Source organism: Pseudophryne corroboree, chromosome 6 (genome assembly GCF_028390025.1).
Source record: "Pseudophryne corroboree isolate aPseCor3 chromosome 6, aPseCor3.hap2, whole genome shotgun sequence".
NCBI classification, from domain to species: domain Eukaryota; kingdom Metazoa; phylum Chordata; class Amphibia; order Anura; family Myobatrachidae; genus Pseudophryne; species Pseudophryne corroboree.
In genome coordinates, this window is record NC_086449.1 from 598,432,426 (window position 1) to 598,444,855 (window position 12,430).

Here is a 12,430-nt window from a genome sequence, read left to right on the forward strand (position 1 = left end):
CACCCCGCGATGACAGGGCGCCCTCATCAAGGCACAGCTGCAAGCCTTCACTGATGAGACGCCCATGGCTAGCCGCTAAACGGGACGCTCCTAGTCCTCCCCCACAAGGCATGGCACTACATGTCCCAGGCTGCCCTCTCACATCCCTGACAGCCCCAAGGTCTTCAAGCTATCCCTGCCTGGCAGCATGGGTTGGACAAGTAGTGAGTGTGTGGGAGTGAGTGTGTGGGAGTGAGTGTGTGTGTGTGTGTGTGTGTGTGTGTGTGTCCTGCACCCCGCGATGACAGGGCGCCCTCATCAAGGCACAGCTGCAAGCCTTCACTGATGAGACGCCCATGGCTAGCCGCTAAACGGGACGCTCCTAGTCCTCCCCCACAAGGCATGGCACTACATGTCCCAGGCTGCCCTCTCACATCCCTGACAGCCCCAAGGTCTTCAAGCTATCCCTGCCTGGCAGCATGGGTTGGACAAGTAGTGAGTGTGTGGGAGTGAGTGTGTGGGAGTGAGTGTGTGTGTGTGTGTGTGTGTGTGTGTGTGTGTCCTGCACCCCGCGATGACAGGGCGCCCTCATCAAGGCACAGCTGCAAGCCTTCACTGATGAGACGCCCATGGCTAGCCGCTAAACGGGACGCTCCTAGTCCTCCCCCACAAGGCATGGCACTACATGTCCCAGGCTGCCCTCTCACATCCCTGACAGCCCCAAGGTCTTCAAGCTATCCCTGCCTGGCAGCATGGGTTGGACAAGTAGTGAGTGTGTGGGAGTGAGTGTGTGGGAGTGAGTGTGTGTGTGTGTGTGTGTGTGTGTGTGTCCTGCACCCCGCGATGACAGGGCGCCCTCATCAAGGCACAGCTGCAAGCCTTCACTGATGAGACGCCCATGGCTAGCCGCTAAACGGGACGCTCCTAGTCCTCCCCCACAAGGCATGGCACTACATGTCCCAGGCTGCCCTCTCACATCCCTGACAGCCCCAAGGTCTTCAAGCTATCCCTGCCTGGCAGCATGGGTTGGACAAGTAGTGAGTGTGTGGGAGTGAGTGTGTGGGAGTGAGTGTGTGTGTGTGTGTGTGTGTGTGTGTGTGTGTGTGTCCTGCACCCCGCGATGACAGGGCGCCCTCATCAAGGCACAGCTGCAAGCCTTCACTGATGAGACGCCCATGGCTAGCCGCTAAACGGGACGCTCCTAGTCCTCCCCCACAAGGCATGGCACTACATGTCCCAGGCTGCCCTCTCACATCCCTGACAGCCCCAAGGTCTTCAAGCTATCCCTGCCTGGCAGCATGGGTTGGACAAGTAGTGAGTGTGTGGGAGTGAGTGTGTGGGAGTGAGTGTGTGTGTGTGTGTGTGTGTGTGTGTGTGTCCTGCACCCCGCGATGACAGGGCGCCCTCATCAAGGCACAGCTGCAAGCCTTCACTGATGAGACGCCCATGGCTAGCCGCTAAACGGGACGCTCCTAGTCCTCCCCCACAAGGCATGGCACTACATGTCCCAGGCTGCCCTCTCACATCCCTGACAGCCCCAAGGTCTTCAAGCTATCCCTGCCTGGCAGCATGGGTTGGACAAGTAGTGAGTGTGTGGGAGTGAGTGTGTGGGAGTGAGTGTGTGTGTGTGTGTGTGTGTGTGTGTGTCCTGCACCCCGCGATGACAGGGCGCCCTCATCAAGGCACAGCTGCAAGCCTTCACTGATGAGACGCCCATGGCTAGCCGCTAAACGGGACGCTCCTAGTCCTCCCCCACAAGGCATGGCACTACATGTCCCAGGCTGCCCTCTCACATCCCTGACAGCCCCAAGGTCTTCAAGCTATCCCTGCCTGGCAGCATGGGTTGGACAAGTAGTGAGTGTGTGGGAGTGAGTGTGTGGGAGTGAGTGTGTGTGTGTGTGTGTGTGTGTGTGTGTGTGTGTGTCCTGCACCCCGCGATGACAGGGCGCCCTCATCAAGGCACAGCTGCAAGCCTTCACTGATGAGACGCCCATGGCTAGCCGCTAAACGGGACGCTCCTAGTCCTCCCCCACAAGGCATGGCACTACATGTCCCAGGCTGCCCTCTCACATCCCTGACAGCCCCAAGGTCTTCAAGCTATCCCTGCCTGGCAGCATGGGTTGGACAAGTAGTGAGTGTGTGGGAGTGAGTGTGTGGGAGTGAGTGTGTGTGTGTGTGTGTGTGTGTGTGTGTCCTGCACCCCGCGATGACAGGGCGCCCTCATCAAGGCACAGCTGCAAGCCTTCACTGATGAGACGCCCATGGCTAGCCGCTAAACGGGACGCTCCTAGTCCTCCCCCACAAGGCATGGCACTACATGTCCCAGGCTGCCCTCTCACATCCCTGACAGCCCCAAGGTCTTCAAGCTATCCCTGCCTGGCAGCATGGGTTGGACAAGTAGTGAGTGTGTGGGAGTGAGTGTGTGGGAGTGAGTGTGTGGGAGTGAGTGTGTGTGTCTGTCTGTGTGTGTGTGTGTGTGTGTGTGTGTGTGTGTGTATGTGTGTGTGTGTGTGTGTGTGTGTCTCTTGACAGCCATTCATGACAGCCCTTGTCACCCTGGCATTCATGAGACCTTGCTGGATGCTTTATGTTAAGCTAACACTAGTCCTTAAACTTTTCAAAAGGATTATATTTCCCCCCCCAAAAAAAAATAACTCATGCCAATAATTAAAAAGTCCAACGCCCTACCCCCTCAAACCAAACCCATTATTCAGCTTCCGATATCCAATTGGTTGGATATGATATATGTCAGATGATGCATTATCTTACCACACAGCTGAACCAATGAGAAACTTAGAATATTAGGCAGTAGGATGGTTTGTTTCACATTGATTATAAAAGCCAAGATCGACCCTTGCTTAGGCGCCATTTTGAGAACAGCGCTCATGAGTGTCAGCGTAAGTAATCTGTATTTACCCACTGCGCCAGAGACCACTAAACCGGGTATGCTGTATTCTATTGATTTTTTACAATAAGATAATTGTATTTCCTGTTAAGGTAAATTTCAAACTTTCATCTAATTCTATTCTTCACAGTTAGAAGAAAATATAGGTCGTTTCAGACAAATACAAAACACACACACTCTTTATAAATGTTTCCTCCTCAAGATCTACATAATACCGAGTTCACTATCACTAGCTGCTTGGTTTTTTTAGATTAACTCCTTCTGACAGTCAAATGCAGCAATCTACATTAATGTGTTACATCCATCTTAAAGATACCCTCTGCTAACCATACCACACCTCGGCCCTGCATCCATTACAACCAATCGTACTACAGTTACTGGAACAGTTTTATCTGGCTTTGTAAACTTATCTGGTTTTGTGATAACATAGCTGTGTTTTATTGCCGTTTTGCAGTCAGAGTGACTGACAGTACGTTCCCAATTACAAAATGGCGCCGATTAAACTCCATGCTTGGCTGCCTGTTCATCATGCTAAAGACATCTAGCATCACTGCACAGATACACAGCTATGTCACCCAACCCTTATCACATTGCAGAGCCCTGCAGGGTGTGGCAACTGTGTCTTGGATGTGAGGAAGGATTATTGTCACAACATACATTTGTGCTATCCCACATAGATAAATACACTAGGGATGACTATCGTTCATCTATGAATCAAATTAATTCAAGGTTTATGACCGATGTAGAATACTTTTCCCAGCGATGGTGGAGAACCTATGTTTTCTGTACATCACTATCTCAGCCTAAACCAATATTTATGTATGTTCTAAAAATATATATATATATATATATATATATATATATTTTTTTTTTATAACGATCGTAGTTTAGACCACAGCACCCGTGACTCACCACCCCTGATCTTTGATTGGTCAGCGGGTCTTTCATGGAAGCTAGGATGGCCATCTATGACTGAAACCATATATGGTCTCCCATAGCACAGTTAGGGGTCTATTCATGTAGCATTGAAAAGACCTTTTTTTGGCGGTAAACAGGGCTTTTCTCTGCCTACTGCAATTCACAGAGCGGGTTAACGTGTAGAAGTCTCTGACTTCTCCAGCGTTACCCCCGCTCTGTGCCTGAATCGCATCACCATACCTTTGAATGGTGAGTGCGATTCATGAAGGTGTGGAAAGCTCTGCTTTCCGCTTCTCCATGGAGTCCAGGTTCGCCATCTCAGGACGCCGTAACCTGAACTGTAGTGCGGAGACATCAGGGAAGCTCAATGCTTCCCCGATCACTGCTCTGCACCTCGCGCTGGCTCTGCCCCCCGACCTCACAGCAACTACTGCGGGCTGACGGGAGGTAAACACCCTGCGCATGCGCAAAGTGACCCTCCGCTGTACCCCGCGCATCGCTGGGAAGGACCGCTGGAGCAGACCTCACCGCAATAGCCCTAGACACCGCAGCGCATCGTCTTAAGGGTAAGTATACATTAATTGCTACTTATCACAGCTATACATCGCATCAAAGCAATGCGATGTGTAGTGATAAGTATCAATTATGTTTTCGTTTTCTGTATGAATAGACCCTTTAGTGACCATATTTGTCCACTCACACTTTTCACATCGCAGCTGAACACACCCATGGCCATCCCACTTAAAACACTGTTACTTGAGAAATAGTTATGCTGCTGATATTGATTTGGTATTGCCATGAGCGGTTATTTGTGCATTCAAGCAGTGCATACGCCCAGTGCGCTGCGTCCTGTGTCCGCAGTCACCGCCGCCTGCCCGCTCCCCGTCTGCAGCAGACGCCGTGGACTGTGTGGGCGTCCGCTGTAGCCGTCTCCAGTGACAGATACTAGAGGTCATTACTGACCTCTAGTGTCTGTACGTCGCTGCTATGGCAGAGATCTCATGACGTCTCTCCCATAGTGATCTATTCATGAAGCATTGAAAAGTGTGTTAAAGTGAGCCAGTGGAGAAGTTGTCCATGGCAACCAATCCGCTGATATGTATAATGTATAATGTAAAATATTTCATAAAAGAAAAAAAATATGAAAAAAAAAAATCTCAAACACGTTGTGATTCACAATGAAGGCAGGAAAGTGATCGTACCCTTATATTTGGTGTGAGCCGCAGGTGTTGAGAAAGCAGTAGGCTCCAGAGTTTAGAATCACAAATGTTACCCAAAGCATGCAGAGATTGTCCGTCTTGATTATGGAATAAGGCACAGCATGGCAAACCAACGCGTTTCTGGACTATGCTGTCCCTTTTTCAAGGTCTATATCAGGTTTGAATAATTTTAACATTGATGGGGAGAAACAGATGGTTTACTACCATCGATGGATGTTTCAAGGCTAGTGAATTATTTGGCATCTAAGTATCAGTGCATGGCTCCAGATAAATTGAAAACATAATTCTTAATTAATAAATGATTAATAGAAAAAAATTATAGAACATATATATAGAATTATTTAGTAAATCTTTGTCTTTATTTAGATTGTCTTAGTTTTAAAAAATGGCAGAGGGTGGTAGCAGAAAACGAACCTCACTTACTCAAGATGAAGCTGAAACATCTCACAGTCAGAAGAGTCACAGTGATGCTTCTCATGATGAATATGAATCTCCTGATGAAGGAAGCATCCACAGGGCCCCAAAGTTCACAGATGATGAAACAGACACCCTCATTGACCAAGTTATTCATCATACATGTCAGCTATTTGGTCCCGAAGCTTTTAATGTACACCAGAAATTTAAAAATAATACTTGGGAAGAAATAGCAAAATCTGTGTCTACAGCTCGAGATATACATCGAACTCCTGAAAGCTGCAAAAAGAGACTACGTGACTGTAAGAGGAAGACAAATCATAAAATAAAGTGTAGAAGAAAACTCCAAAAGGTTTGGGAGAAAAAACTAGAAGAGCACTTTAGAATGGTACAAGATGACGAGAGGCCACCCACTGGTTCCCAGGGTAACTATTTTACAAACTATAAATATGTATATAACTATATCTAGATAGATAGATAGATAGATAGATAGATAGATAGATATATTAGCGTATTGTCCATGAAAAATATCAATCCACCAGATGTGTGTGTGTCTATATCTATATACACACAAACATAGGTGGAGTATGCCATAGCCCAATATCAATCAATAAAATAAAAAATGTTTACACATATATTTTAATGGGAGAGTAAGATAGTGAAAAATTTGTTTTATGATGGCAAATGTGAAAATAATTATTTTAATACACAACATTATAAAGAAAATTACATAAATTGACCTTCAGGCTGTTTGTATAATGTGTATATGAAACAAATTAATTGTGTAAATATACACACACTTTGTTTAATGCACAAAGTATGTTAAAAAATTGTATAAAATGACCTTACGGGTTTGTGTATAATGTGTATATTAAACATAAATGCACTCTGTGCTTCAATTTGGACACCATCGCCATGCGATCTCATTATGATATGCAGTTAGTACAAATACTTTCAAATTGTATATCCAAATTAGTACCTGAACCCATCATTTAGGATAAGGTTTACTCAATGTGTGTGTGTGTGTGTGTGTGTGTGTGTGTGTGTGTGTGTGTGTGTGTGTGTGTGATATTAAAATGTTTAGTAACTGTAATATTTTTATTTTATTTTTTATATTTGCTAAAGAACTTAAGGTTGCTCAAGAAAAAAATCAAAAGAAAACACATAAGAAAAAGCAGAAGAATTTGGAAGAGCAACAGTCTGGTAAAAAATTTAAAACAAAAGTAAAAACGTTACAACTAAACAGTAAATAATGTTTGCAATATTGTATGATGTTATATCGTGAGTTAGATAATAAATAGTTTATGTAAGATATTTCAAAATATAGTGCATATGAAAACATATACTGTTAATTTCTTTGTTCTATTGAGCCAAAATAAATACTTTGGTCATAATTAAAAATCAATGTAATTTTTTTTTTTAAATACATATATAATTATTAGCTGAAAAAAATAGTTAATTGCTAAGTAAATGCTAGTATAATCAAAATAAATTAATTAAATTAAAATCTCTTACTTATGTCTCTCGTTTTATCAACGAGATATACCAAAAGTTAACTGATTACTTTGTAATTGATTATCAATAATTACACTTATAAAGGACATTCTACGAACGCTGCTGCCGCCAATGGGTAAAATTGCAGGCGCAAAGGAGAATTATGCCATTCTTTGTCAGCCCAATCCTGCTGCTGATGCTACTCTTCTAAATGCTGTAAATGTGTGGACTACAGGCAACCCTCACTATGTTATATATGTAAGATATCCGAACTTAATTTTTTCATGTAGGAGGTCATTAGGTAGATAAACATTGATTGGGCTACTAAAAGTCAACATTTATTATGTAGACATGGTCATTAGATTGACATGAGAAATAAGTAGACCTGAGTCCAACCTTCTTAATTTAATTAGTTATTTTTCTTCCTATTTAAGGATCAACTTGGACAACAATTGGGAATGGGAACCTGCAAATAATACAGCGGTAGCTGAGCTAGGCACCTTACACAACACATCACTTAACGAGGAATGTGAGAACAAAAACAGAATTAAAAACCCATGTTGAAATTTTTTACTATATAACTAAGTACCGACAACCCTTCTCCATACACTTATGTCTTGTCACTATTCATCCACGCAAGGCCGACCAGTAATGATTTTTAACTGTCACCCCCTTACCGGCCACACAGATAAGTGTTAGAGCTTTGTATTAGACTCACCTTTTTTTTTTACAGATTTTTAGTCAAATATTTCCACAGTGTGTTGTAAATTGCTACCTACTTTCCTGAGTTAGCGTTGAACCTAAAAACATACACACATGCTATCTAGCATCTTATTCTAATTTTATAAACATGCCCTCCTACTGTAAAATAATATTGTGCTAGCTATAATGTTTTACCCTATGTTGTAGAAATAAATCAAAAATTGGATTAGAAGCTATATTATTGAGCCAAAAAGGCTTTTTTTCTGTTGTAATAAAATAATAATAATAAATATAATAAAATATTATATGTATTAAAAAATATTAGTAAAAAAATATAAGTAAATACATTTTTGAGGTATGCTTTACACAGTTTTATAATGCTAGAAATATTGTAATGTCTATCAAATATTATGTATTTATATGTATGCAATGTTAAATATACCTATTATTTATTTCAGGTTCCTTTACAACAATTTCAAGGAAAGTTTCTTTTTCTGAAACAAAAACAGTTATGACAGACAATTTTCCTCCAACTGCGGATGAACCATCAGTGATGCCACATATTTTAACATTGGACAATCCTTCCATGGTGGACGAACCATCAATGCTGCATCATGATGCAACAGCGGACCATGCTACCATGTTGGACCAACCATCAATGCTGCAACATACTTCGACAGTGGATGATACTTCCTTTGTGGCCGAACCATCAATGCTGAAACATTCGGCAAGAGTGGATGATCATTCCACGGCGGACCAAACATCAATGATGCAAGAATATTCTTCTGTGGTTCAAAGTTCCACTACGGTAGAGACTTCCACGGTAAATGAAACATCCATGAGGCAAGAACAATCAACAATGGATGATCCTTTCATGGAGGAAGAAAATTCAACCATGCTAAACCCTTTAATGTTAGATAAAGGTATTTATTTTGATCAATATAATTAAAATGTACTATCATTGATATTCAATATGGTTAAAAACTATGTTTAAGATTAATGGTATTTATCTATTATGTTTTAAGCCATAGAAAGCAACATGGTGACTGCCACACAGACACAGGATAACATTAATGAGGAGCCTGTATTGCACAGCCAGAAAAGTAATATTGATACAGAAGATACCAACCAGGTGGAATTGAATGCAGAGACTGCACATTCTAGTGTAATTGACCATGGTCTTCAAGACCAATTCCTGGACTCTACAAATCAAGGTAAATTTTTTTAATGTATAAAACATAGATTTTAATGAGATCCACTATCATTAATAGATACTGGTTTTTTTATAACTTGATTTTTTGGTTCTTCTAACTATACTTAATAAATTGTCTGTAAATTGATGTATTAACTGTACCTAGAACTTTTTATACACACAGAATGTGACGTTAGCAGATCACAAACCATTAGCCAACAGGATTCTTTAAAGGAAACCATGCAGCTAATTGAGAGGAATAGAAATGAAGAAATGAAAAAAATTGAACATCAAATAAATCAGCTGAATAATAATATACAGATTCTCAACACAACACAAAGACAACAGAATCAAGCACTTGTCACTCTTGCAAATTTTTACGATCATCTTGTTTCATCACAGAATGTGGCAGCAATCAACTACCAACAGATGCAGCACAGTATAAATCAAATGCTAGCATGGCAGTATGAGACTATTACCATCACACGCATGATTTCCACTTTCATGCAACTGTTGACAGAAGAAAGACAAAGAATGTCCAGATCAGATAATCCTTCTTGTATATCCAATGCTACAGCAGGAACCTTTGTATCCAGCTGTACACGTGGAGACTATGTAACAAGCTCTACACACAGAGAGTATGCAACGAGCGCTGCACCTGGAACCTATCTATACACCACTTTACCAGGAGAATCTGTATCCACCCCTGCAGCAGGAACAGATGTATCCACCACTTTACCAGGACCCTATGTATCCACCACTGCAACAGTAACCTATGTATCCACCACTTTACCAGTATACTCTGTATCCACTGCTGCAGCAAGTACCAATGTTTCCACCACTTTAACAGGACCATATGCATCCTACACTTTACCAGGACCCTATGTATCCACCACTGCAGCAGGACCCTATCTATCCACTACTTTAACAGGACCCTATGTATCCTCGACATTATCAGAACCCTATGTATCCATCCCTGCACCAAGACCCTATGTATCCACTACTTTAACAGGACCCTATGTATCCTCGACATTATCAGGACCCTATGTATCCATACGTGAAACAGGACCCTGTGTATCCTCCACTTTTGCAGGACCCTATGCATCCATCCCTGCACCAAGACCCTATGTATCCACCACTGCAACAGAACCCTATGTATGCACGACTGTAACAGGACACTATGTATCCTCAACTTTAGCAGAACCCTATGTATCCATCCCTGCATCAAGACCCTATGTATCCACTACTTTTACAGGACCCTATGTATCCTCCACTTCAGCAGGACCCTATGTATCCACCACTGCAACAGAACCCTCTGTATCCACGACTATAACAGGACACTATGTATCCTCAATTTTAGCAGAACCCTATGTATCCATCCCTGCATCAAGACCCTATGTATCCACTACTTTTACAGGACCCTATGTATCCTCCACTTCAGCAGGACCCTATGTATCCACCACTGCAACAGAACCCTCTGTATCCACGACTGTAACAGGACACTATGTATCCTCAATTTTAGCAGAACCCTATGTATCCATCCCTGCATCAAGACCCTATGTATCCACTACTTTTACAGGACCCTATGTATCCTCCACTTTATCAGGACCCTATGTATACAACAACTTACATGGAGACTATGTATCCACTGCTTATAGAGGCCTCAATGTATCCACCACTGCACCAGGGCCCTATTTATTGAAGCCAAAACCAGGACACTCAGAATCCACTACTGGACAAATTGCCTCAGAATCCACCGCTGACTCAGGACCCTCAGAATCCACCGCTGCAACAGGAAAGTATAAATCCACCGCTGCACCTGTACCCTCTGAATACAGCCCTGAAAACACAAATTTGAGAAGCATAGCTGTAGCATCAGAAGTGCATTCAAGATTGCAATTGGCTTATCGACCTAGCTCAAGCTATGATGAGAATATGGATCTTCGAGTCAGATTAGAGCGTGCAAATATTCAAATTCAACATTGGAAGAGACAGGAAGCTAACGATGAGGATGAAGCTTAAATATTAAAGGTAATTAATAAATGTATATAGATTGCATTATCAGATAACTAAATATGGTGAGACATATGTGCTATGCTTTTTTTGAAAAACGTAACATAAAAAATGTGTTTCCTCAAGATAACAAATGTGCCCTACTCAACGATCATCATCCTGCACTTAAAAAATCCTACATATAACACTAACATTTATTATTTTTAATTAGTTTTAGCCATAGGCTTCTTATTCAAATTGTGAGTTTGAATCACCAAACTCAATAGGAAACTAAGTTAATCCTACATTGATTTTCTATTGTAATTTTGTGTATGGTTTGTAAATTTTTCAAAAAAAAAACATCATTTGATTTACTTTGGATACAGTCTTAGCAGAGTGTTATAGGCTACAAGTTTAGACATCACAAGAGTGGAGTATAAGCAAAATGCTGGCATGTAGCATACAAATATCTTTGTTTTATGTAGAGGACCAGAGCTCTGGAAACACACATGTAGACAAAGTTGCCTGAAATATAAAAGGAAAACAAATAAAAAAAGAGTAAAGACATAAGGAAGAAGAGTGTTAAACAGGATATAATAAACTTTTAAATATATGTAGATATTTTCAAGTTATTTGGACAGAAATCTGTCCCTGAAGAAGGGGATTTTTAACAAAACATGTAGGCAATAAAGGGACACTTTTTGCATCATTGAATACGGCAGTGTGAGTGCAGCCGATTACCTTTCATCTACATAGTCATCTTATGCCAAGCTGACGAGGAGGTCACTGCAGCATATTGTATTTATTGTTTGGAGCACAGTACAAACTGACACTATATATATATATATATATATATATATATATATATATATATATATACATACATCAAACATCGGCACCGCAGACTAATAAATTAAACTCAGACATACGGCATTGCTTTGTCCAAGAAATGCATTCTTTCAGAATGTATTTTATTAGTCAGTAGTGCTTCCATTGAATGGTGATTTTTGCAATATTTTGGGGTTGTTTGGACATGATAATTTTGTCTGTGCCGTGAAACATAATTTATGATGGAACCCATTACTATAGTGCTTGTATATCTTTAACTTAACCATTGCTAATACAAATGATGGAAAAATCTTCGGTGCACTACTGATCTAGAGTCACAATGAGAAATATATATTGTAATATTTTATTATAATTAGGGTTGTTACCTTTAAACCTTGCATTTCTTTTAAAATGAAGACTACAGTTAAAGATAAGGTGGACAAAAGTATGGAAATTAACTTTCAAGAACTTACCTGTTTTACTTCATTTTTAGATATGTCACAAACGGTCTTGCGAGCCAGGGTGAAGGAACTGAAGACAGAGGGATACAGAGTCATCCATGTGTCCTGTTTGAAAAGACAAATCGATAATAGGAATATACTTTCTGAGATACTTCAAGTCGTGCATTCCTGAAAATGTTCTAAATTTATTTTGTTTTGTTTTGGTTTGTTCATGTTGGTGGGGTTCACATACTAATATGTTCAAGATAAAAATAGAGAAAATATATGTACAGACACATATTCCATATTACAGTGATTGTTCATGCATATATATATAATTTATATT

The 12,430-nt window shown here is 41.2% G+C and overlaps 1 protein-coding gene across 2 annotated transcripts; it reads left to right on the forward strand.

Moving 5' to 3' along the window:
- Nucleotides 1–4,740: 4,740 nt before the first annotated feature.
- LOC134933065 (serine-rich adhesin for platelets-like) lies at nt 4,741–12,223 on the forward strand. Of its 2 annotated transcripts, none has more exons than XM_063928012.1 (6): nt 4,741–5,861; nt 6,562–6,639; nt 8,091–8,555; nt 8,658–8,846; nt 8,991–10,855; nt 12,138–12,223. In XM_063928012.1, exons 1-5 carry the CDS (start codon nt 5,408–5,410, stop codon nt 10,844–10,846), a joined length of 3,042 nt encoding a protein of 1,013 aa, XP_063784082.1. In that variant the 5' UTR covers nt 4,741–5,407; the 3' UTR covers nt 10,847–10,855; nt 12,138–12,223. The 2 variants fall into 2 exon arrangements, with proteins under 2 accessions (XP_063784082.1, XP_063784083.1); XM_063928013.1 differs by having other exon boundaries at nt 5,153–5,861; nt 9,009–10,855.
- The last annotated feature ends 207 nt before the right edge of the window (nt 12,224–12,430 follow it).